This window comes from Solanum stenotomum, unplaced genomic scaffold (assembly GCF_019186545.1).
Source record: "Solanum stenotomum isolate F172 unplaced genomic scaffold, ASM1918654v1 scaffold17555, whole genome shotgun sequence".
NCBI classification, from domain to species: Eukaryota; Viridiplantae; Streptophyta; class Magnoliopsida; order Solanales; family Solanaceae; genus Solanum; species Solanum stenotomum.
Window position 1 is genome coordinate 62,485 of NW_026024612.1, and position 26,740 is coordinate 89,224.

At 35.1% G+C, this 26,740-nt stretch overlaps 3 protein-coding genes and 1 pseudogene across 5 annotated transcripts in view; 3 read left to right on the forward strand and 1 right to left on the reverse strand.

The window, feature by feature from the left end:
• LOC125850534 (probable protein phosphatase 2C 11) overlaps positions 1 to 2,321 on the forward strand; it is a 27,298-nt gene extending 24,977 nt beyond the window's left edge. The window contains exons 8-9 of the mRNA XM_049530394.1: positions 1,672 to 1,814; positions 1,947 to 2,321. Of these exons, the coding sequence (XP_049386351.1) occupies positions 1,672 to 1,800 (129 nt within the window). The 3' untranslated portion in view covers positions 1,801 to 1,814; positions 1,947 to 2,321. The remainder of the gene's footprint in view (positions 1 to 1,671; positions 1,815 to 1,946) is intronic.
• On the forward strand, positions 1,913 to 5,689 carry LOC125850538 (NAC domain-containing protein 82-like; annotated as a pseudogene).
• A 477-nt stretch (positions 5,690 to 6,166) lies between these two features.
• LOC125850532 (ras-related protein RABC1) lies at positions 6,167 to 11,441 on the reverse strand. Of its 2 annotated transcripts, none has more exons than XM_049530389.1 (7): positions 11,221 to 11,441; positions 10,897 to 11,101; positions 10,017 to 10,085; positions 8,472 to 8,537; positions 7,749 to 7,870; positions 7,437 to 7,565; positions 6,167 to 6,437 (listed from the first exon to the last, which is right to left on the reverse strand). In XM_049530389.1, the coding sequence occupies exons 2-7, from the start codon at positions 11,030 to 11,032 to the stop codon at positions 6,330 to 6,332; spliced, it is 630 nt and encodes a 209-aa protein (XP_049386346.1). In that variant the 5' UTR covers positions 11,033 to 11,101; positions 11,221 to 11,441; the 3' UTR covers positions 6,167 to 6,329. The 2 variants fall into 2 exon arrangements, with proteins under 2 accessions (XP_049386346.1, XP_049386347.1); XM_049530390.1 differs by having other exon boundaries at positions 10,897 to 11,045; positions 11,292 to 11,437.
• Positions 11,442 to 19,385: 7,944 nt separating this feature from the next.
• On the forward strand, positions 19,386 to 26,220 carry LOC125850533 (uncharacterized). Of its 2 annotated transcripts, none has more exons than XM_049530391.1 (2): positions 19,386 to 19,550; positions 25,586 to 26,220. In XM_049530391.1, exon 2 carries the CDS (start codon positions 25,596 to 25,598, stop codon positions 25,800 to 25,802), a length of 207 nt encoding a protein of 68 aa, XP_049386348.1. In that variant the 5' UTR covers positions 19,386 to 19,550; positions 25,586 to 25,595; the 3' UTR covers positions 25,803 to 26,220. The 2 variants fall into 2 exon arrangements, with proteins under 2 accessions (XP_049386348.1, XP_049386350.1); XM_049530393.1 differs by having other exon boundaries at positions 19,388 to 19,550; positions 25,590 to 26,220.
• Positions 26,221 to 26,740: the final 520 nt, after the last annotated feature.

Below are 26,740 nucleotides of genomic sequence, written 5' to 3' on the forward strand. Positions count from 1 at the left end.
TCCGTAACTATACTTACACGTCTTAGGAGGTATATCTGTAACTAAGTACATTAAAATAGACAAACTAAAATTATAAATAAAAAGTTTTTATGTATTTATGAAATTTAAAAAAGTGGATAATTCTTTTTATTGAAAATATTTATTCATGCGTTAAATTAAAAGAGAATTTTTATTTTCTTTAAATATGTATCTTTTCAAACTCTTAGATAAGAAGTGACCACAAATTACTTAATAGGATGACGACATAATTATTTTCTCTTTTAAAAAAAAAAAAACTTATTTGGCAATTTTTTTTTAATCTTCCAACCAATTAAAATATAATGGTGATATCTCTATTTCTCTTTTAACATTTCAACCTCCTATATATAATAGAAATCCTACACAAATGAAACTTTATCTAAGTAAGTAAATGTAAGAATTTTGAAGCAGAGAATAAACAAAACAAAACTAAAAGAAGAAATTTGTATAATAAAATATTAAAATTAAATAAACATACAAATAAGATACATGTTTAAAGTGCAAGAAGGTTGTTACTAATAAGTGATATATCTTATTAGGTAATTTGTGGTATTTATAATTTTAAGTTACCTTTTAATAATTATATTTTAATATACTTAGTTACTGATATACCTCGTATAAGATTTAAGTATATGATTGTCATAGTACAAGGGATGTACAACAACAAAACATACTCTTGTAATTCAACAACTGGGGTTTGGGGAGGATGGTGTATATGCAGACCTTACCCTTACCTTGTAAAAGTAGAGAGGTTGTATCCAAAACTGAATATTATAGGGGTACTTAGTGTAATTAACCTTATTTTTTGCTTTCCCTTCCTGATGTGACTCTTACCGCATTCAATTTAAATAAGGGGATTTTGGGACCTTGCACATAGATTTAGTGTAATTTTTAAAAATTTTCAAATTCCTTGCAATGTCAAACAATGTCACCTAAAAAGGATGGACAGAGTATAAATTTGATGGGTGGAAGGTGACTGAGGATGCTCTGAGGTGGATGATTAATCCACACATCTCCCTTTGAAACCTCAGAACCTGGATTGTATTTGAATGGCTCATACATGGGTTTCTTTTATTTCTTTGGTCTTTGTTTGAATCTGGAGCTTGTCCTTAAAAGGTAGGGATATCAAAAAAGAGATGAAAATCTTCGCTAAGCTCATTAGTGATCAGGAACTCAGTTTTGTAATTCCAAGTTGAGCTTTAAATTTTCATAGGTTTGAGGTTGAAATTGAGGGGAAAAGACTTTCTAATGTATTCACTATTTTGGGAGTTTGATGAAAGCGGGGATTATTATGCTCAGAAGAATTGGCCAGAACTGGATCGTAGGCTTAGAGCTTGATGTAATGCTTCTTTGCTTAAGCAAACTCAAATTTGGTTAGTGTTGATTTCTAGAGCTTGTGTGAGGCTTTTACCCTTTCCTTATTTATAAAGTTAGAAGAAAATAATAAACCGGGGAAGTTTTTCTCTCTTAAAATTACTAAGCTTCTTCCTTAATTCTAGTTTCATGATTGTTAGGACATTACAAAGTAGCTTCATAGTGCTTTGCTTGAAAGCTTTGCTGATGTGTCTAGTATGCTGTTATTTGCTGATTGCTTCCTTAAAGATTCATGCAGTTATGAACATTAACGGTGTAACTTCTCTTCATTACATACAGGAGGCCGTGACCCTTGTGCAGGACATAAAAGATGCTGAGGCAGCTTCACGTAGGCTTATTGAAGAAGCTTATTCAAGAGGGAGTTCAGATAACATCACCTGTGTGGTTGTTCGATTTGAGAGCGCATGAATGGACCTTTTAAGGTCTGCCTACCTTTCCTTTACTTACAAACATAAAGAAAAACCAAAAAGACACGGAAACTTTCTCCTCTGTTGTTTTGCAACAGACTTAAGCATTAAGAATGATGTTTGTCGTCAATGCTATTCACTCTGCAGATAAAAGATCCCGAAGGGAAGATGTAGGCCGGCCTTGTAACTAGCTTATTTTTCCAACTTTGCCATTCTTCTGTTGATCATTAAGTTATTCGGGTGGCCATGTCAGTTGAAGTAGTGGTCATGGGGATTTCTATGGATGGTCTCCGCTTATAGACTTGTAATGTTGCCTTCAATTGTTATGTTGTGATGACGAAGTGTAAATCACACTGGCATAGTCTTGTCTTCTCTATTTACATATATCTATTATGATAGGCGTTCTCTATTTCACTTGGCCTGCCCAGAATTCGTAATCCAGTATTTGTTGACGTTGTATTCTCCTAACTTTGTTACTCATGGGACTATAGTGATTATGTTTACTACTACTTTCTTTGACTTCGAGTTGTGATTCGATTTAATTTATTTTTTTCCAGAAACTCCATAGATAAATGTTGTACGTAGGATATATGTAAAGTCATTGTTTGACTTATTAGGACACACTTACGTTTAGGTGCTATACAAATTATATTTCTTATATGTTGATTGATTTTTGCATAGTTGGATCAAATAAAAATGATGTCAATGAACTATCATATCTGATAAGGTGTTTTCGACGATATTTATTAGGTCAACCTTGAGTTTGGAAATGACATTTCTCGTCATTTTTCTTAAAAAAAAAAACGTTTTAAAATCACCATCAAAATAATAAGATGTAAGAATAGATGCGAGTTTACAATAATGAAACATAAATTTCAAAATGGCCCTTTTGCTCATGTGATATGAATATTCATAGATATTGCTCTCTATTTCAAAACATATAATATTTCATCAAATAGTTAAAAAAAATATTTTAATTAAGAAATCTCCAAAAAGGCATAATACATAACTATGTCATTTAACTTGATTTTAGTTGATATTTATGCCCTTCAATTTTGGGTGTGCACAAGTAGATATTTAAATTTGTATAAAATTGAAAAAGTTGACAAACGTGTTCTACGTGGCAAAATACACTTAGAATGTCACGTAGGACACAAAATTGTCTTGTAAAACGAATGTGTCTATTTGTTTAATTTTATATAAGTTTAAGTGTCTATTTGTGCACATCCAAAGTTAAATGTCATAATTGTCAGCTGAAACTAAGTTAAAGGTCATATTAATGTAGTATGGCTGTAAAAAATTTAACAAAGACATAAATAAAAAAAGGTTTATTTAAATATTTATTTTAACAAAGACATAAATAAAAAAGTCGATTACAACATAAATTATTGCTTTAAATATTATCATAACTTTGTTGTATGTAAATACTAGATAATGTTGCTCGTGCTATGCACGGGCCCAATAATATAAATGGTATATTTTGGGGCTAATAACCGAGTTTTTGAAGCGATTGTTTGCGTGGATAAAAGAATAAGTTTTTTAATCACAAACCTGTACTTTCTTTGACGCTATTTAAGACATAATAAGACTACCCACATACAACATTTTTGAAATATTTTACGTTGTCAATTATCATGATTTATAGTATTTTTACGATAGATTCACTTCAATAATCAGTGGAATTTTTTGTATTTTTTTCCAAAACATATTTTATGTTGTCAATTATTATGATTTATAGTATTTTTACGCAATTTTTAAATATAAAAAAAATAAAACAAATAAATTAAAATGGACCCAATATATGTTATTTTTGTTGTCTCAATTTATGAGACACAAATGAAATTTGGAGAGTCATCCAAATTTTCATTTTTTTTTAAATGTTTGAAGTTATTAATTATTGTGATTTATAATATTTTTATGTAACTTTGAAATAATGTACATTACTGGTCACTTTGTCCTAATTTATGTGATATGGATAAAATTACAAAATTAACTCTTTTAAAATGTCTTTAAGATATTTTAAGTTGTTAATTATTATTATTTATAATACTTTTTTGGTGTCAACCTATTTTATTATATAGCTTTTAAATATTTTAAAGCTTTTTAAGTCATTTGTAAATGATATGTTGCTTCCTTGATTGGGACTTTTCCATTTGTGAAATATATATATACATATTCTATATATTATTTTAAAAGGGAGTTTATGCCCAAGTACTACTATATAATAAATATAATATATAATATTCAAGAAAGTCTCAATCTTGAATATTTATATATGTATTTAATTTTGTAGTACATTATAACTTTACTAGATACTCGCTCTGTCCCTAATTACTTGTTCATTTTTGAATTGACATACCTATTAAAAAAATAATTATTGACATGGTGAGTTTACAATTTTACACTTATTAATTATGGAGGGGATGAATTAAAAACTTAAGATTTTCAAAAAGTTCAACCTTTTTCATAGTAATTAATTGAGGGTAGAATAGGTAAAAAAAATTGTCCTTTCTTAATTTGTCAAAATGGACAAGTAATTAGGGACAACTAAAAAAAGAAAAGTGGACAAGTAATTAGGGACAGAAGGATTACTTGTCCACTTTTTTTTTAGTTGTCCCTAATTACTTGTCTATTTTGACAAATCAAGAAAGGACAATTTTATTTTACCTATTATACCCTCAATTAATTGCTTTGAAAAAGGTAGAACTTTTTGAAAAACTTAAATTTTTAATTCACCCACTTCATAATTAATAGGGGTAAAATGATAAAGTCACTATGTCAATTATTGTTTTCTTAATAAGTGTGTCAATTCAAAAGTGGACAAGTAATTAGAGACAAAGTGAGTAGTAATTGAGTAACTTTATCTTGTTCAATTACAGTAATAGTAGTAATTTAGGAAATAAAGTAACTTGAGTTTGTTAAGTAATTAGAGTTTTTTTTTCATTAGGGTAATGAGATGTGTATAAATAGATAACTATCTTATTTGTTTAGACTTCATAATTCACATAATTAGTTTAGGTTTACATAGGTTAATTCTGGATCGAGAATCAATATCGAAGCCAATGGAAATACGTTTTCATCCTACTGATACTGAGCTAATCAACTATCTTAAGAAGTTTTTCAAAGGTGAATTATCTTTGAATCAACAATGTCCTATCCAGTTTGCGGATATATATGGAGATCAACCACCGTGGGAGATATTTGGAGCTAATTCTGAAGAGAAGTTTCGTTACTATATTACTCCTTTGAAGAAGCGGAAGATTTGAATATAAAAGGTTTTCTCAAATTTGTGCTAAGGGGATGTGGAAAAGGCAAAGCGGGGAACATCTTATAAGGAGGAATCGTACGGGGCCTGTGGTAGGGTTTAAGAGGAATTTCAAGTTTGAAACAAGTGAGTGTGGCCAAAATAAAACTTGGTTGATGGTAGAATATCATGTCGCGGATAATTTTTTTAAGGAAAACAATCATATTCTTAAAGAAGATTTTGTAGTGTGTGGAATGAAGAAGAAGATGGATAAATAGAAGAACGTGGATCATGTTATGGAGGCACAAGATGGAGATGTTGTGGGAATTATTGATCGAATCAGAATAACAACTACTCCACAACGGAAGATCAAGTTAGGGTTTGTGATGAATTGAGGCTACAACTTCCGAATATGATGTTCATTTGAGGACATTCCTGACGATTGGTTGCAGAATTCACTCGTTCTACAAGATATATAATGCACATCAAAATATTTTTATAGTTTCTTAGATGGATTATGTAGTTGAATTTTTTTTGTATATAGTTCAATTTTGCCCATATATATAAATGTCGATGTTCTGATTATTAATATTTCGGAGTGGAAAATCATGATTATCATAGCAATCTTCCATCTCCAGGTCACTGATTTTTTCTGTAGCTAGGAGTGCCGTTTTGAAATCTATTGAATTGAACGAGCGAAGAACAAGAGATATCTATAATTATATACTTGGCTATCTTCGTCCTTATTTGTACGTATAAACTAGTAAATATATAATCTACAATGAAGTTAACGAGTTCGTCCGGACCCAGTAGTTGTGCCCCTACTCCAAAGTAATATTTACAGTAGAAAACAGAATCAGATATTTCAGATATATTTACTTTCCGTAGCATCACTCGGCATATCCAATATGCACTGATTACTCTAATTTAGATTCACGTCATATAGACATTGACTTAACTAATTAAAAATCAAGTCGATTAAAGAAGAAACAACCCAACAAGAAATTCTCCATTCCTTGAAATCGAACCCAGAACTTGTAATTATGGATAAAATTCTCCATTCTGCCCAAGTGCTTCTTTATATCTGAACCTGTGCATACACTGCTGTGGTAAATAAAAGAACTCTTCAAATATCAAATTAAGAGCAAGAGGACAACAGAAGAACATTCAGTCAAACGAACTACAAACGTGAAGGATAGAAACAGAGTTTGTCATCTCCAAGTAATTACATCATTTTGTTTTACAAAAGAAAGGGAAAGCGTGAAGAAAACAATGAAACATCCATCTCAACAACAGCCACTTGTTGATGCATCAGATTCCGGAGGTTTCTGTCTAAATATATTTTTCCTGACACCAGCTGAACCTTCAGCCAAGAGACTTGGAGTGTCCAGAATCTGCAAACCAAAATTCATCATCACAAGTTCACAACTAAGAAATGTACCCCTTCAGTAGAGAGAGGGAAAGTAAAAGGGACTAATGCAAAAACACATTACAGATGAAGACAAAATGTAACTGAACTTCATAGGGCATGTATTCTGTTCCGCGAAGCAATAATCGAACCATTTATTGAGATAATATTTGCTAGCAAGGATGTTGGACAGGGAAACAACCCCAAAAAGAAAGGTAAGTTGCAGTGACTACGGGCAGATGACTGACAAAGTTCAATCATCTCCCCAACAAAGAAAAAACTTTCTTCTACCATGGCACTAGTGTTAAAAAGTTTGTGTGGTTCAGTTTAATGTTTGCCTAGAGAGCAAAAGCCACCAGCTGTTCAACAAGGAGATATCACAGAAATGCATGGGACCATGATTAAGATATGGCCTGCTCTAGGTACACCCGAGATATGTTATCACCGGTGAGGACAGTTAAATATCTAAAATGAAGGTAGAGATCTCACAGCCATCATCAACCTGTTGCTCAGCCGAACTCAATACTTGACATCCAGCACAGCTTAGATCTCAAGAGTACGCATGACAAAACAGCTATAGATATGATATCATCCCCTAGAGCTAAATAAAATTGTGTGGTCCGCATAAGGAGTGATAATGAATTTCAGTTTAAAAAGTAAACCATGTTGTATTGTTGGTGTACATTTGCTTAAGCGATTGTTTCCTGTTTTCCTAACTGCAGATATAAATATGCATACAATCCCCACCATCCCGAATAATAACTCCTTTACTGAGACCTACAAGTGCTATTAGGCAACAAACAAGCTTCTTTTCGGGATACGATTACATCTCTGTTAATGTTCAATTGCATTGTAACTCCATTTATTTGAAAAACTCATGACCACTGGCCAGTCCACTCAAACTGTTTTTCTTTTTTAATTTTTACTAGTCCATTCAAACTATAACATGAACAATATACGAGAAAGACCCTTGGCTGATTCATACCTTCAGCACAAGCTCCTCAAAGCACTGTTCCACATTAACCCTTGTCTTTGCACTGCATTCGATGAAAAGACATCCATATTCCCTGGCAAATTCAATTCCCTCTTTTTTGCTGACAACCCTTTCACTCTCCTGCAGAAAAGTTCATATTTATGTGAATCATCCCTTGAAAATTCACAAGCATCATCACGTACCGCCAATTTTGACTCAAAAGAAACAAATACACCTAGTCAATATGGCGTATACGATTGTGTTTGGGGAAATGGAAGAAGCTTGAGATGGAAGAAATTCTCTTCAGCAGAGGAGGAGAGGTACCTTATCAACTTTGTTGCCAACAAGCATCTTGATGCACTCCTGATTTGTTGAATACAGGTCGATTTCTTTGGCCCATATATCAGAGAGATTAGTGAATGTGTCTCGCCTTGTTACATCATAAACTGTTGAAAATCAAAGATAGATAAGTCGAAAAGAAGACAACATGCTAAAACAATTCTTGGGGGTGGCAGGGGAGTTGGGTGAAAGAATTTGTTCGAACAACAAGAAATTCATTAAGAAACTGAATTTGCTCCTAAAAATAAACAAGCAAGAAGAATCACATTTCTAAATGGTACTCACAATCAGATCGTTAAAGAGCTTTCCTATGCACCAGCACTAGTTTTCTCTTTCCACTAACGTTTCTATTCTTTTAACAATGCAAGAAAGGAAGTATACTTCTCCTAAGAAATATTCTAAGAAGTCAAGACACTCTCTTCCATCCATTCTCCGTGGCACTAGAACACTCTTTCAATGTTTTGGACTACTATTTATAGAAACTCGGAAACTACAACAACCATATGAACCAACACATAAGGAAGCATAATGTCATATATAAGCTGCAAGCTGTGCCAACTTCTTGTCTTGTGCTTAGTGTTTGTCCTGACAGGAGTGAACATTGCTTATCTCTTAGAAAGCAATTGAAGTGAGTGTAGCATGATGATTACATAATATGGATATCCGTGAAATCAAATAACAAAGCAGAAAGAAGAGACATCAGATTACCCATGATTATTCCTTGAGCTCCTCGGTAGTATGAACTCGTTAAAGTCCTAAATCTTTCCTGTCCAGCTGCAAAACAACAAAGTCATAATGTTATAACTAAGGGTTGTGCTGGAGGAGACCTCCTATTAGCACATTCAGCAAAACATGCTGAGTTCAATCACTGAATTAAATTGACAACAATATTCAAAGAAGCAATACCAATCAGCTGCAACCTCTGCCACCAACCTTATTTCCAAAGGCGTTAGGTGGGTCAGTTGGTGATGAGTTGATTTTAAATATATGAACAAATATCAAGAATTAGTTACTTAAGATTTGCTAAGTTTCAAGGCACTTCATAGGTTTTCCTCATTTTAATACATTTTGCAGAAGAAAACTCTTGGAGGTACAATATTCAACTTACCATTGGCACCCCCACACCTAACTGAATAACAGGCATCGCTATCTGAACTTGTGGACAACCCGCCTAGGTCCTCTAATCTTAGAGCCTAAGTGCTGCTTTGTGTTCACAGGTTACCATTTTGTTCACATATATACAGTATTCAATTATTTGCACTCTTCTTCGGTTCTTCCTTGTTTTTGATTGATGATAAACTAAGCATTGAATATTGTGCTTGGTTATGAAGAAGCAATTGGCTTCATTAATGGCATCAAAAAGATGCATATTAGTTACAATATTGCACCTGGTTCATCTAATTGATTGTAGATTTATTTGGGAACCATGTAATTGATATTTTTTATGGCAATCTAAGGTTAGGTTATACTTGAACAGTGTAATTAGGAAAGGAATATACCTAATTGTCTTGTGCAATCAGAACTATGGCTTGACACTAATGGATCTTTGTAACATTTTTCTCATGAAACATATAAAATAGGTTACACAAGGTAGGCTGTAAGGAATTTAAAAGATACTTGCAGGTATAATAGCAATCTAGGATAATGACTTAATTCATCAAGGTACAGTTAGGAGAATACGAGAAGCTCAATGAAGTACTGAGAGAAATCACAAAGATTTTAGCATTCAGGATTTGACAAGATTCTACTTGCTCTAAGTTTATCAAAAATATGATTCATGTTTAGTTTGGTTCTTTAAGCAAGTTTAGTTGTCTAAACAAACCAACGTTGTCCTATTCTTGGTAATTAGTAAGTTTTTGGTGTATGCGTGCAATTGCATTTACTTGTGTGTGCTGCGACCAACAGTTGACAGTACTAGTTTCTGTCAAGTAAATTGTAATATCAAATGACTCAAGGGGGACATAATTTTCAATTCTTCACTCTACTTGACAGATGCAAAATGAGGTTTCTTAGGTTGAAGAGATTTTAGCTTTTAGATGGAAAACCACAAGATACAATTCGGGATACCATGTCATATAATCCAACTTAAGGGGTAATCAACAATGACCTCTCCTTGGTCCGCATAGGATATATTTGGATAAGAATTCTTTCAGGGGTTTGAAAGAATGCTACTTGGTTAAAAGGGTTTGCAACTAAAACATTTAAAATAAAGCATGACTTTATTGAGGATCGGGCATAAAATAACAAAATTACCTGTATCCCATATAGCAAGCTTCAACTTCTTCCCCCCGAGGGTGACATGTTTTACCTTGAAGTCCACACCTGAGAATATGAGAGATGACTTATTCCATAACTAGTTATCCAGGAAAAAAAGAAATAGGATTTGTCTAATGTATTTATGGCATATCAAGTGCACAGTGAAAACCTGCTAAGTTCAGTTCAAGTGCACTATCTGCACTATCTCTTAATATATTTGTCAGTTCAGACAGTGTGTAACGGAAAAGCTCATCATAAAATTGGTCAGATCAATTAACTGTTTATACCACCATTTTAATTCTAAAGTATTTCTTTTCTTTTTGTTGCTGCTGGTCATGTGGCACGACGTGAATACCACAATGCAGTAAATACTCCCCTTCATCTAGTTAGATCAATGCAACACCACCTCGTCCACTCATATTGAATTAACTCCAACTGTTTGTTTCACTTTTGATATAGGCACATAACCATTCCAAATAGTGTCTTATTAACTCTTTCACAATTTATGCAGCTACAAGTTATCGAATCGCTGCAGCCAAACTGTTAATTAACCTTCAATATGCAATAGAACCATTGACCAACACAAGTTCGCGCATAAACAGCTAAAAGAACCCTCGCTTAACCAATTACCACACCCACACAACACTAAACTATTATATTCAATCTTTCCATCAATACCACCATATCCACAAATTAATTATCACCCAATACTTCATATTTGATCCATCTAACATTCCCACTTCCACACACACCTCCTCTTTCTTTATAAATGTACAAAAAAAAAACATTTTTTGCGCAATAATATTTTGCACAATATACTTAAAAACAGACCACGCGATAAATTAACAATTTTCGAAAAAACATATTAACAACTTACCAATAGTTGGAGAAAGATCCTCAAAGGCATCAGAAGTGAAACTGAGCAACAAACTACTCTTCCCTACTCCTGAATCTCCAATCAACAACAGCTTAAACAAGTAATCAAACTCCGGCGAAGACGAAGACGGTTCCATTTTCTCAAAAACCCTCCAACAATTTCGAATTTCTAGTAATACCCAGATACTCAATCAACCTAAAAAACCCTAAGATCCAAAAAAAAAAACCTTTTCAGAACACCAATCAATAAACACAGATTCAAAAACTATATATCAAATCAACAAAATTAACAACCAAATCAAAGAGAAAGAAACAGAGAGAAAACCTTGTAATTGGTAAAGTTGTATTATATAATGATCAATACAGAGAAAAAGGTTGACGAATGGAGAACAAAGCTCGCGAAGCTTTTGCTTTCTTTTGAAGGCAAACTTTTATAATGAAGCGTTTGCTTGTACACTATGCTTTAACAAGCTGTACGCTTAGAGAGTTTACCGACTCGGATCGGCCACCGATTGTTTCGTTTGAGATTATTCATATTTGTTTGGTCTCTTTCATCAGGCCAAGTAATACCAAATAATTATTTTAATAACCAAATTAATAAATATAAAATTAAGTAAATCTTGGATACAAATTTTTGTTATTACAAATACTAAATATAATTAAGAAAATTGTTAATAGTATGGTGATACAATTATCAGTCGATTCAGAATTTTTACTAAAGAAGGAGCATAATATGGATAACTACACAAGATTCAATATTAATTATGTTTTTTTTATCAAATTCTCCTAAAAATTGTACGTGGGAGGCTCTTTCCAAGTGCAGCTCATGCCATTTGAGGTGGACCAGCTCGGCATTCACAAGTTCTATAGTGAAATGGAGATTTCGGTGGTTGCTATAAAAATAGAATATTTCAAAGCATTCGCTTCTAAAAATAATTTGAACTAAATGTGTCACTGTTGAGCGTGTCTATGGGATTGTAATAAAGACCCAATATAATGTCTCACTTTTAGAAGTGGTCCTTGAGTTCAGTTACTCACAAAAGAGATATTGATTTGATTTCAATTCATAAATTCAGTTCAAAATGACTTTATTCAATCGAAACAAAAGACAATTAAAAAATTAAGGAGGAAACAAAAAATATGAGTAGAAGTAGAATTAAATTATTTTTTTCTTATCAAAACTATTGTGACAGTGAGAAAAAATAAATAAGACAAAAAATAAAGATCAATTTAGGAAAATTACACCAACATTTTCATTTACCAACAATACATAATTTAGCAATATGGACTCCATTATAATCATGTCTTATTAAAGATAATAAGATCAAATGACCTCCTAGCCTCAAGAGAGTCCGGAATCTAAATAAGTCATAAAAAAATAAAAGTGATCAAACTAAGTTGTTATTTTAGTAAGTAATTAAAATAGGCTTAGTGTAAGAAAAAATTTTGTTTTATGCAATATTCCAAAAGTTTTCATTAGTCTTATAACGTGTATATTTTAATATATAACGGAACTATTTTTTACACCTTGTAAAACGGAACTATTTCTTACACTTTGTAAAGTGTAAGTTTTTCTTACACTTTGTAGAGTGGAAGTTTTTCTTACACTTTATAAAGTGGAAGAAAAAACTCTATTTTACACAGAGGAATAATCTTCACGTTTTGCATTAAATTGTATCTCTTTATGAAGTTTTTGCAGTGTTTGTCATACAATTATATTGATTTGACGTATCATAAAAACAGAAAAAATTATTACATATGTATTTTTATTTTTTTATTCTGAAAACTCCTCCAAACTCAATTTAAGGACGTTCAAACATAGCACCTCAACATCTTAGTCTTCTATTTTTCTTCATTTCAATCACACAAAAAATGTCTTCTAAACCAAAGTAAGAGTTTCGATTTTATTGGGATGGCGAAATTATACATGACGAAAATACCGTTTATTATAATTGTCCTTCCAAGCACAATGCTAAATTTTCAATTAATGTCCGATATCATAAATTTCTTTCATCAATTTGTAAAAGAATTGATATAAATAGTACTGATTATAATTTGATTATAGTCGAAAAATACCCTACTTCATTTTTATCACAAGGACAAGTAAATTTTGGAGAGCGGATTATCTATAATGACGAATCGTTGACAAACTTTTTGAGGGTTCCAAATGACTACATAAATCAAATCAAGTTGACAATACTTGAAATCTTTGTTAGGAAGGAGCCTAAGACTAGTCAACAACGTTCTCCTTTATCGGTCGATGTCCATCCCCGATTAAAAAATCGTAATAGTGTTGATGGATTTCCGATAACTCAATTTACTTATTTCCTAATAACTAATTTATATAATTTGTAGGGTTAAATTGTTGTGTTGTCAGGTTGTGCTTCTCCAATCTTTCAAGATTTTGATTTTTTAGTGTGGGGTCGCTTCGATTGTCGAATTGGGACCATCAAATTAACATCTTCGAAGTGAAAAAACGTTTGAAAGATGAAAGATGAAAGTGAAAGGGGAGAAGAAGAAAGTGAAAAGGTAAAGTAACTTTTCTTAAAGTGTAAGATTTTCTTCAACTTTACAAAGTGTAGGANCTTATTTCCTAATACCTAATTTATATAATTTGTAGGGTTAAATTGTTGTGTTGTCAGGTTGTGCTACTCCAATCTTTCAAGATTTTGATTTTTTAGTGTGGGGTCGCTTCAATTGTCGAATTGGGACCATCAAATTAACATCTTCGAAGTGAAAAAACGTTTGAAAGATGAAAGTGAAAGGGGAGAAGAAGAAAGTGAAAAGGTAAAGTAATTTTTCTTAAAGTGTAAGATTTTTTTCAACTTTACAAAGTGTAGGAAAAACTTACACTTAGCAAAGTGTAAGAAATAATTCCGTTTTACAAGGTGTAAAAATAGTTCCGTTATATATTAAAATATACACGTTACGAGACTAACGAAAAACGTTTGAAATATTGCATAAAACTGAATTTTTCTTCCACTAAATCTATTTTAGTTACTTATTAGAATAATGGTTTATTTTGGTCACTTTCATCTTTTTGTGACTTATTTTGGGAGAAGATAATTGTCGCGCAGAATCCTAATTAAAGTTTAATGAGTTGACTATCAAACCATTTTAATGTCAAATTAAATATCATTACGTCACTGAAAAATAATGATTTGGTAGCGAATAATAGTACTTTCTAGCATCACCTATGTTGACCCAAATAATTCATATTTTAATAATATTTCGAAAATGAAATTCATCTACTAACTTCTATTCTACTATATTCTTTCTTCCTTTTCTTTTTTTTTATGCTCACCAGAAATTGCTCACTAATGTTCACTATATTTGAGTCTTGATATAGAGGTTTGTGTCAGTACGGACTTAATGTATATTATCTTTTGAAAAAATTATTTCAATTTATGTGATATATATAAAATTTGAAAGCCATTAAAAAAAATTGATCATATTTTTTTAATTTTATTTAAGTATTTTAAATTGTTAATTATTGTGATTTAAGTACTTTTAATTTAACTTGTAAATATATAAATTATTGAAAAATGCATTTGCTCCCTCAATCATAATTTATGTAGCAAAAATAAAACTTGGAAAGTTAATCAATTTTTTTTTTAACCATAACTTTTTTATTTGTTCTTTTTTAAAAAAATATTTTAAGTAATTTATTATTATTGTTAAATCGGTGGTCTAAAGTAAAATCTTAATAAGAGGTCTTAAGAATATTCGAGATAAAATTATTTTTTTGTGTGTGTCATATGTGTATCTTGTGAGCACATATGCATTCTATGCATTGTACGTGCATTTCGAGTCCTCTTTTCATAAACACTTTTTCATTTCTTTCTAGAAATATGGTGAGAAACACTCTAAAAATATTTCGACAAGAATCTGTGGATGTATTTTGCTGAGCTAGCTTATGTTTTGTTTTAATTGTTCATTCTCAGCTCTACAAAGAATTAAAGTTATTAAAAAGAATTCAATCTATTGGAGTCAAAAATCATATAATTTCTTTCTTCTTTTGATCACGTTGGAAGTAAATCTTTTCACTCCAATCATAACAATCAACTCTATTAATTTCACAACCAACTATCATCACCACCGGTACCTATAGATATTCATGATGAAGTTGCCTACGAAGATATTGTTTGAGGTCACAAAGTAAGAATTTATGCATATAATATGTTTGTGTTTGTAGGCATCTCTGAAATTTTAATAGGGATAACTCTCTAATTCTCCCACACTAGACATAGTTTTGCTGTGGTGTACTAGACAAAAGCAGAGGAGCAAATTTTACAACAACATTTTCTACCAATAATAATGTCCCTATGAATATTAGCCAACAATATTCGTATATAATATACGAGAATGAGAAGCTATTTTTTAAAAGTGTAAAATTAAAACCACAATATCTTAAAGCAATCAACAAACGATTATGATTGAAATCCGTACTTAATTCATGATATTCATGTTGATTTTATTTTTCACCTATATTAATTTTTTGTAGAGGTGATAAAACCTCCTACGTACTTGATTGTACCAACATCAGAAATCCAATAGTGGTTGTCATGTCGTCCTTTATTGATGATACCTCAATTCAAGGTTGGATAATGAATATGACTACTACTTATACCATTTGTTGATGTNAAGGGAATGGCAACCGAAGGAGACGTAAACGCCGCTAGCACCACCAACGTCCGTTTGGATGGTGGAAAGAAAATCCGAAAGGGTAAGAAGCACCAAAAGAGTCATGAGGAAATGCTGCTAGATCCTACACCAAGCGAGGCGCTAACATCTCATCCACCTTCGACCACCGAAGCAAGTGACGATGAACGTGGCGAGGAGCCCATTGACATCACCGCTGGGGAAGAATGGGTCGCAAGGGTTGAAGTGGCGAGGCAGGCCGTGGAGATATTAGGCCGGCGTTTGAACGTGGTTGATGGCAAGTTCAAGACTCTTGAGGACTTCACCCTTAAGGAGACTGAAAACATCCGCAAGGAGTTGGAGGGACGTCAGTGGGCCGAGTTTGAGATGAAGGAGGTTATCACTTCCTTGGAGTGTCGGCTCATGGAGGCGTTGAGCACGATTGAGACCATGAAGGCCGAGATGAAAGCACTTAAGGAAGGTGTGGCAGCTTGAGGATCATCGTCGCTTGACCGAGATAGGGAGGCCAGGGTCGAGACTCCCAAGCCACCAATGTTTAAAGGCATCCGCGATGCGCAAGAGGTGGAGAATTTCCTTTGGCATTTGGAGAATTACTTCAAGTGCAACGGGCTGAAGAGCGACGAGAGTAAGATCAGCACTGCTGTGTTGTATCTTTCGGAGATGACCATGTTATGGTGGAGGCGCAAGAAGGCCGAGATAGGGAAGGAGACGTGCACCATCAACATCTGGGAGTAATTCCGGGAGGAGTTCAAGAAAGCCTTCTTCCCTAACAACGTCATCTATGAGGCGAAGCGCAAGTTTAGGGAGCTGAAGCAAACGGGTAGCATCCGCGCATATGTGCAGGAGTTCACTACCCTCACACTTCAAATTCCTAACCTCACGGATGATGATATGTTGTTCCACTTCATGGATGGGCTGCAAAATTGGGCCAGGACGGAGTTGGAACGTCGACAAGTCAGGACCATAGACGAAGCCATCACGCAGGTCGAAGTTTTGACAGACTTCAGGCAGGAGAAGCCCGACAGAGCCAGAGGAGAAGAGATGAGAGGTAGTCATGACCATGGTGGGGGAGATCGTGGCAAAGGCGAGGAGCAGCGGCCACATCCCAAGAAGCATGACACCTATAAGTCCAATGGCAAGAAGTCTGAACGTCATGGCAGCACGGAGAGGAAGATAGAGGTTGCCAACAAAGGTGGCTGCTACATATGCGGCGGGCCGCATGGTTATGTAAGGTGCCCTGAACTGAAGAGCCTTGGTGCCATCCTGCGAGAGCGGAAGGAGAAAAACGCCCAGGAGCAAGGACAAGGGGAATGGACGACGCAGTTGGGCTTGATAGGACTATGCGGAGCCATCACGAAGCAACCAGAGAAGCCAAGAGGATACGGCGCGCAGTATGTCGACCTTAAGATCAATGGAAAACCTGCTTGTGTTTTGGTCGACACGGGTGCAGAAGTCAATCTCATGACCAAAAAGGCAGCAACGAGGTTAGGGCTGAGTTACAGTTCAAGCAACGCCCAACTCAGGACGGTCAATGCACCCCCGACTCCTGTGAGCGGAGTTGCGCATGGAGTGAGCATCACGCTAGGCGAGTGGCAAGGTAAGGCCAACTTCACTGTCGCTCCTTTAGATCTCTTTGACATAATTCTTGGGCAAGAATTCTTCCAGCAGTGCCACATGGTGATCGACCCCTACCTCCAANCACATATGCATTCTATGCATTGTACGTGCATTTCGAGTCCTCTTTTCATAAACATTTTTTCATTTCTTTCTAGAAATATGGTGAAAAAACACTCTAAAAATATTCGACAAGAATGTGTGGGTGTATTTTACTGAGCTAGCTTATGTTTTGTTTTAATTGTTCATTCTCAGCTCTACAAAGAATTAGAGTCATTAAAAAGAATTAAATCTATTGGAGTCAAAAATCATATAATTTCTTTCTTCTTTTGATCATGTTAAAAGTAAATCTTTTCACTCAAGTCATAACAATCAACTCTATTAATTTCACAACCAACTACCATCACCACCGGTACCTATAGATATTCATGATGAAGTTGCCTACGAAGATATTGTTTGAGGTCACAAAGTAAGAATTTATGCATATAAGATGTTTGTGTTTGTAGGCATCTCTGAAATTTTAATAGGGATAACTGTCACGTCCCGCCACATCACAGTTAAATTTTGCGTCCGAATAGGGGCGGAAGGGTCTAGAGTTGTGGAGAGGTTTCCGGAAGACTCTAGAACCCTTTAGATTATTCAAAAAGGCTAGAGAATTCCTTAGAATTCTCTAGAATAATTTATATAGTTTCCAAGAAATCCTTGAAATTCTCTAGAGTGTGTAGAGAATTCTAGAGAAGGGCTTTTGTGTAAATATCTTAGGGACTTGTAAGTAAATTTTAATTGCACTTTAGTCCTTAGGAGTTAGTATAAATAGGGGGGTGCCATTCATTTGCAAAGCATCCAACCAAGAATCCAAGTTGTAAAGCATTCTCCAAGCAATACAAAAGCCTTCTTCCAAAACTCTATTTGTTCTTTCTAAGTCTTTCCTCAAGCGTTCTCTTAGCGATCTTAGTTTCAAAGGGCTTACTTGAGCTTACAAGATCGTGAAAGATTCGTGAGTAAGTTGTCAAGTGCCGCACGGAGCTTTAGTAAGACTCTAAGTCCGTGACATAACTCTCTCTAATTCTCCCACACTAGACATAGTTTTGCTGTGGTGTACTAGACAAAAGCAGAGGAGCAAATTTTACAACAACATTTTCTACCAATAATAATGTCCCTATGAATATTAGCCAACAATATTCGTATATAATATACGAGAATGAGAAGCTATTTTTTAAAAGTGTAAAATTAAAACCACAATATCTTAAAGCAATCAACAAACGATTATGATTGAAATCCGTACTTAATTCATGATATTCATGTTGATTTTATTTTTCACCTATATTAATTTTTTGTAGAGGTGATAAAACCTCCTACGTACTTGATTGTACCAACATCAGAAATCCAATAGTGGTTGTCATGTCGTCCTTTATTGATGATACCTCAATTCAAGGTTGGATAATGAATATGACTACTACTTATACCATTTGTTGATGTTGAAGGACTTCACAAGAACATAAATTTCTCGCTATGACAGAATCTTAGGCGCGACCACCCCCAACCCCGGTCTTCCTCATAGGTGTAGAAACCTCTCCGCTTCTACGACTTCACCAGTGCATCTCCTGAACCGTAGGAGCAACGACACTCGATACAACAACATGAACAACCTCAAAGCAACCTGTCTTTCAAAATGAACTCGCTTGGGACCTCTCAAAGATAAATCAATAATGCAAATTATCATTTTAAGGTTGTCTTGACAGAATGTTGACCATGATCGATTTCAAACTTAAGAAAAATTTAAAACCCTTCTAAATGACCAAAACACCTTTAAAGCCTTGAAAATTGTGCGAAATTCCAACTAGGTAACAAGTCATTCCTTGGACCTAATGGGATCATTAAACTCAAATTCGACCCCGTCAATTTCAAAATATTGACTTTGATCAAAACTCCTGTAAAATTGAAAAACTTTTCTAAAACACATCTGATGTGGTATCCTGTATGAAATAAAATCAAGTGAAATGGAAAGTGAGATATGCTTAAGTGGTTGAGTACCTCCACCATCAATTGATAGATTGAGAATTCAAGTCATATTAAAAATAAGATACTATAGACCCTTGTGAAAAAACTAAAATAAAATAAGCAAATAATCAAAATTTAAACATATAATTATTCTTATACACACCATCGAACACGTAAAATAATTTAATTCTTGTTTTTTAGTTTCTACTTTCGTAACACCTCCTGACCTTATTTCCCCAATTTTTGTCCCTTCCAACATTTAACAAACAGAAACCCCGCATTTTCAAATTAAGCTGTCTCCGGTGCTTCAGCCCATTCTCCCCGTATCTTTCTCCGGCGAGTCTCCGAGCAATCAGTTCCTCCGGCGGAAATCTAGCGGTAAGTAATACTCTCACGGTTTCTGCCTTTAGATTTTTATAACTATACTTGTTTTCACCTGTTGCAAATCGTTAATCTCTTTCTTCAAAATGAATTTTATCTGTAATATGAGAATCCCCAATATGGGTTTGATAGCATGACGTTTTCTGGTCTCCCACTGCCCAAATGAAGCCCCAAATCTTTTTGTAAGATAATATGCAGTCTTCTGCTTACAGGAAATTGTTCAGTTTTTGGTGTCGTATTTGTCTTGCAACCCATGATAGTTTTGACAAATATTGTAAGTAGTTCATGTATATAAAATTTAGGAGATTCAAGCTGTGGAGGGCAATGTCTGGTTTTTCGTTTTGTTGTTGTTTTGGGATTACTAGATGTTGATTTCAATATCATGGCCTCATGGGGCAAGACAAGTTTTCTTTAGATTAGTTTTATGTGTAGGCAATTAGAGGACTTTGATGTGGCTCTCATAATGAGTCAGCAACATACTCAAGAAGTTTGCTAAGTTGATTTAGAGTTGCAAATTTGGGTTGTTTCATTATACAATCTGGAATTGGAAGCCAACTAAAGAAATAAAGAGGGTCTAAGAACTAAGCTAAAAACTAGGGATAATTCATTTTCTCAAAATATTAGTATGTTCTTTCAGGGGAAGTTATTTATAGGCTTAATACATAGGGAAGTAGGACGGGAATGGGCTAACATGCTTCTCTAAAACAAGCCATAAGTGCCCAATGCTAACTTGAGCCTCCTTAATTCCTTTCCAGTTGCTTTAAGAGGCTTAAGAAATTCATATCGCATCAAATCTCCTTCCTTCAACTCACCCTTGTCCTCAAAAGTGTGCATTGTAAAAATCAAGGAGCTCATGTGTACATTTACCGTATGTAAACATTCTTCAGTGTTATCAAAAGAAAAAAGCCCCAAAAAGCTCTAAAATGCTACTCTAGTTCTGCTGGCTTTATTTTTTCAAGAGCTTTTGCAGCACCTGAAACAACTGCAACTCCTCCCATGTCAAACTTCATTAGCTCTATCAAGCAACCAGGTTCAGTGTTGATGTACTGCCACAGTCAAAAGTCAATTTCGTTCCAACTAAGGCTAACAACTTCTTTGTGACTTCTGCACTAGTAGGCTTATAAGATACAAACAACAACATACCAAATGAAATTCCACAAATGGGGTCTGAGAAGGATGGTGTGTAATGAAACCTTACTCTTACCTCATGAAGGTAGATAGGTTGTTTCCGATAGACCCTCGACTTAAGTAAAGCATAACAAAACCAGAAAGAAAACAGAATACCATTAGCAAATAACACGATAATTGAAGCTCATAAAACATGTAATAATAAAATCGAAGTATAGGAAAGTAGGAGAAAAGGAAATACTATTACCACTGATAAGGGAAACTAGACGTTGACTACCTACTAACCTTTCTATCCTTATCCTTGACCTCCATATCCTCTTATCTAGGGTCATGTCCATGATAAACTGCAAGTGTTTCAAATCCTATCCAATCACCTCTCCTCTCCCCAATACTTCTTCGGCGTACCTTTACCTTTTCTCGGACCCACCATAGCCAACCTCTCATATCTCCTCACCGGGGCATATGGACATCTCATCTTCACATGCCCGAACCATCTATGTTTCACTTGTATCCTACTTTTTCCCAAATATCTTTGTTCCTAATCCTATCTCGTCTAGCATGCGGACACTCTCAACATCCTTATTTACGCTACTTTCATCTTCTGGATGTGCGACTTCTTGAACGACCAACAAACTGCCCCATACAAAGTGGCTGGTCTAACAACCACTTTATGAAACTTATCTTTAAGACTTGGGCGGCACATTCTAATCACATAAGACACTGTATGCGAGCCGCTATTTCCTCCACCCCACTCCAATACGATGTATTACATCCTTGTCGACCTCACCATATCCTTATATTATAGACCCAAGATATTTGAAATTTCTCTCCTAGCGATGACCTTAGTTTCAATCCTCACTTCCACATCCTCCTCATGGGTAACGCCACTGAACTTGCAATCTAAGTACTCAGTCTCAGTCCTGCTCAACCTAAACCCTTTAGACTCTCAGGTCTATCTCCCAACCTCTAGCTTATTGTCAATCGATACTATGCCATTTGCAAATAGCATACACCCTTGGATATGTCGCAGTACATTCATCATCAAGGCAAATAAAAATGGACTAAGCATTGATCTCTGGTGTAACCCCATCACGACTGACAAATGCTCCGGGTCTCCTCCCATTATCCTCACCCATGTCATGGCTTGATCATACATGTCCTGATGTCCTTAATCTCCCTAATGTAGGCTGCAGGTACTCCTTTAGCCTCCAAACATCTCCATATAACTCTTCTAATGACTTTGTCGTATGATTTCTCTACGTCAATGAACACCATATGTAAGTCCCTCTTCCTCTCACTATACTACTCCACCAATCTACTCACGAGATGATTGACTTTTATAGTTGAATGCCGTGGCAGGAATCCAAATTGGTTCTTGGTGCTGCACCAGAACCAGTAGGTACACATGTAAGAGCCCTTGGAAAAGGTAATATTGTAGACACCAATATCATTGGATCAATCAGTACAAGTTGGAACTGCTCATGCTCAAATTCATGTGACCAGCAGTTAACCCCACACTGTTGTTCAAATTATTGAACCCAAGCATTGGGTTGGCATGCTCCATTTGGTCCTGTGCAAAATTAGGACTCAATCCCTATCCAACATGAAGCGCAAGTTTGACAGCTTGGGCCTCATTCCAGTACTCTTCTAAAGAAATAAAATTGCTAGATAGGTCATACAATTCCATCATTCAGGGAACATTCTTCACACCAACAAGAGTATGATCCATTGCAATTTCAGTGCTAGAACTGTTCTGCCCCTTCTTTTGTTGGTGTCTAAATGTTCCCCTTGGAGTCATAGAGAAACTCTCTATCACTTGACAGTATCTCAGATGGTATGCACCAAGTGATAGCATACAATTCCATCATTCAGGGAACAGTCTTCACACCAACAAGAGTATGATCCGTTGCAATTTCAGTGCTAGAACTACTCTGCCCCTTCTTTTGTTGGTGTCTAAATGTTCCCCTTGGAGTCATAGCGAAACTCTCTATCACTTGACAGTATCTCAGATGGTATGCACCAAGTGATAGCAATTCCTGTTGCAACATATGACCACTGCAGTAGTTTGTCCCTCAAATTCCCTTTACTGGTGCACACTGCAAATGTTGTACCAAGGAAGCAAATTTGTCCATAAAGCATTCTTTCTAATTTCACATTGCCATAAGCAGCATGAGAGCTAAATAATATCCACTAAACAGAGGAATCGATGTGAACATGCTTATACTTTACCAGTTCTTCTTCGACTTCAAGATAGCCAACTTGATCAATTACACCAGAATTATGCCAACTAACAAAGCTACACCGGAGATTCCCTTATCTGGTACGAACCCACAGGAATCATGCATTATCTCAAAGCAATGTACATATTCCTTGTTAGTTCCTTGTTTGTGCATCACCAGATATCATTGAATACCAGGACTGCTAGTTCTACGTTAACAGTCTCTTCCTTAACATCTGTTGCTTCGTCTTCCTCATCTACAAGGGTACCCTGTGAACCATCTAACGATGAAGCAGGTTCCACTTCTTCATGCTTTATTGCATCTATTTGCATGGTTGTAGCTTCAACAATTGAAAGATCTGCCTCTACCACCATCTGCGTGTTGTAGCTTTTTCTTCCATGTGCTGCTGAGCATTTCTGGTCTTGGCTAAACTCATATCACCATACATCCATCTGATCATTCGTATTTTACAAATACGACACTCGTTTTATGGAAATTGCTGGGGTGCTGAAAGCCCAACACTCGCTCATGTAACATTGCTAGTCTTATGACTATTTTGTAGAACTTGTTTTGCTTATGGTGGAGGAGGAAACACATAATTGAGGCTGCAACAGTTCTGCCCCATTTGGGCCTTCTAATTCCAATACTCAATAATTGTCTTTTTGGAAAAATTAAGGGCATTATAATGAAGTCAAGGGCAGCACATGAGGCTGACCCACCTAAGAGGCACGGCCAAGTCCAAGATGAGCACAACAGTCATGGTCATGCCATGCAAATGGTTATAGAAAATCATCATCAAAATTTGAATTGATGAATATGAACGGAAAGTCTTAATGGATTAATGGTGTGGATACAGTGAAAGACCGTAAAATTCATGTAGCTTGGAAGGCTATTGTTTCATGTTTTATGCAGAATTTTGACTGCAATTCTGCTTACAATATGTTTTATCAGATGATATGTGAGATGCAATGACCAAATAGCATCATGTGATGTTCTTTTTATCATGTTTTATTAGGTTTTAATGATTAGATAGGTAATTGAAAAACTGAGTGTTCTGATGAGAAAAAGACAAGTTGAAGCCAAAGTTTAGGTACTTGCTTGTGATATCAGCTTGTGCTGTAGACAATGTGAATTGTTAAACATGAAATTGTATATGAATTTGTTACAGGAGGACGTTCTGAAACCTATTCGTGTCTGATAACTTTACTAATATTTAGATATGGTTATAATAGTTTTTTAAAGAGGTGGAATGCCTTTTTCTGTATTGCAGTCAAAGGATACGGGTGCGGATTCCTTAATATCGGGTAATGAAAAGAATCTAGTTTATTTAACGAGGCTTTTTCAATATATTGGTAGTTTTAGAAGTCTAATGATCTGTGAGACCTACTGTATGATGAGTAGGTGGTATATAGGATCCTATGTAATTACAACACTTTTGGAGGGGAACTACACTTTTGTGGTAGTATACCTGAGGATAAATATAGACTAACTGTTACATTTCTCAAAAAAAAAATGTTATCAAAGAGTGCGAGAAGGACAATTAGGATTTCTTTGAAGTACATGCCAGTTGCTGAAATGAAGGCTAATTATATTTCAAGTGTGCCAAGTTTTCTTCCTTTTGTCTTGATATGGAAGCTGGTGGTTCTGTAATAAGGGTTCTAATGAATGAACAATGTGTAACAGTATAGTTTCTGGCCATGGAATGCATGGATTTGGTGGAAGATCAGAGGTACCTAGGCCTTTTAGCCTGCAGTCAGTGCAGGGTTGTTGATAGAGCATTCTGCTGGTATATCTTCATGTCTGTTCGATGTTCTTGCAGCATGCTAGTGCATGGTGCAAGACATGTGTCAACAAGAACCAGCACCTATTTATTTTGGGTAGTACCTAACACTTGGAATCACAAGAATAGAGAAGTTGCTGTAGAGGCGCTGCTCAAAATCTCATGGTTGACTCTAAGATTGCGGGGAATCTATATGCTGCTTTTTCATTTTTATGGATGTGAGGATTCTGCAAATGTGATACCTCCAGCACTGACGCAACATATTTGGAAAAAAAAATTCCATCCCATAGTTTGATTTAGGTGAAGAAACGGTTCACATGTTATTGCTATAGAGCTGGTGTGAATTTTATATTTGGACGCCTAATGCTTAATATCCTGGTGTTCTTTTACATAAGAATGCGCTGCTTTCAGTTTGCAGAAGAAGAATCTGTAGGGATTGCCATGAATAATTTTGCAATGTATAGTGGTTATCATGAATACTTTTTGCCTTTGGTTCTTTCTAGTGCTGGGTTATAGGGAATTATTTCAAAACTCCTGTAATTTGGAACCCATTTGTAGGACTTATTTGAAACTGCTACACTCCATTCCAGCCTTTCTGTTGCAACTTAGCCATTTAGGAGGTCGTTGCAGCAGTTACTGCATTTTTTTGTCTGTTCTAGGAAATGAAGTAACTGATCTTTGTGGTGTGTAGTTTCTGAAAATAGTAGCATAGAAAATTTATCTAGTTCCTTATCTGTTATATTCTATTTTTACTTTAGGAATTTGTGACTTGGGCTCTTTATCGTCTCACGCAAGTTTCTGCATTTCAGAGAAAAATGTGTTAATATCTTTCCTTTTATATGCCAATGTGATATTTGTTTTTAGGTGATCTGGGGCTTTACAACTCTGATATATTTTTTTCTCAGGTAGACAAATATGAGTATAAAACCAACAGTTGCTTTGAGAGCCATTATTGTCGGAGGAATAGCTGCCTTTGCAAAAATTGGTGGTGCTGTTAAAGCTGCAGGAGGAGTAAAATTAGGTGCAGCTGCTGCTGCCATGACTGCTGCAGCAACAGCAGCTGTATCAGGATCCAAACAGGAAGAAAAGAAGGATAGTTCTCAGCAGTTGTCATCCAAGTGATGCACACAACTCATGTGTTATTTCTTTCTTCAATGTAACGTATAAACTGTCAAAATAAAAGTTGTAGGGTGGTGGAATATTCCAGTCAAATGGTTTCCCAGGATGATCTTTAATAGCTAAGATATATGGGTCCTTACAACTGCGGGACTCGTTAGTTCTGTACTAATGGAAGTAGGAGTTTGTTGAAGTGAAAAAGCATCACTCAGTGCCTGTGCTAGATGCAGTTTGTTTACCCTCCGGTACCTGAGGTATGTAATTGTTTTTGTACCAGTAAAGGATATATTACTGCTTCCGTGATACTTTCAAAAGCAAAATATATGTTTTTGTAAGGTTTTAAAACATGAGATCTGTCAATAAACCCAGATGGAACTTCTGGTTCTGGGCGCGGAAAATGGAGTAACTCCTTTTACAATAACTACCAATTGGATCTATTTAGTTCTTCAAATCTCTCTAGATGTTACCCTTCATCTCTTTGTTTTGTAATATCATTGTCCCTTTACCTATTTGATGATAAATTAACGAGAGAAATGCTGAAAACACCCTGAACTTGACACATTTATTATTAGTTTCTTCCCCGAACTATTGATAGCCTTAAAAATACCCTCTATTTGACTAACTAAACTTAGATACACCCTCAATCTATCACATGATATAGCAAGTGATCTCAAACTTCTATAAGAGCATGAGGTTCTTAATAAATAGCCGAGATAAGTGTTGAAAACACCCCTAAACTTGGCCAGAATGTAGGGGTGTATTTCACTCATCTTGCAAGATCGTGTGTGTGTTTAGGTTCAGTTAGTCAAGTTAAGGGGTGTTTTTAAGGCTTTCAATGGTTCGAGGATGAAACTTATAATTCACGCCTAATTTAGGGGTGTTCTCAATACTTCTCTCTAAATTAGCTGTAAGATATGTGAAGGTCTTATCCCTTAAATGTTTGC

What these genes read in the sequence shown, in the direction of transcription:
- LOC125850532 (XM_049530389.1), bottom strand. Translation starts at nt 11,032, where the DNA reads ATGGAACCGTCTTCGTCTTCGCCGGAGTTTGATTACTTGTTTAAGCTG. An exon ending in GGATCTTTCTCCAACTATTG is followed by an intron (nt 10,086 to 10,896) that starts GTAAGTTGTTAA and finishes TCATATTCTCAG; the next exon opens with GTGTGGACTTCAAGGTAAAA. An exon ending in TTGGCAACAAAGTTGATAAG is followed by an intron (nt 7,566 to 7,748) that starts GTACCTCTCCTC and finishes ACTTTTCTGCAG; the next exon opens with GAGAGTGAAAGGGTTGTCAG.
- LOC125850533 (XM_049530391.1), top strand. Translation starts at nt 25,596, where the DNA reads ATGAGTATAAAACCAACAGTTGCTTTGAGAGCCATTATTGTCGGAGGA.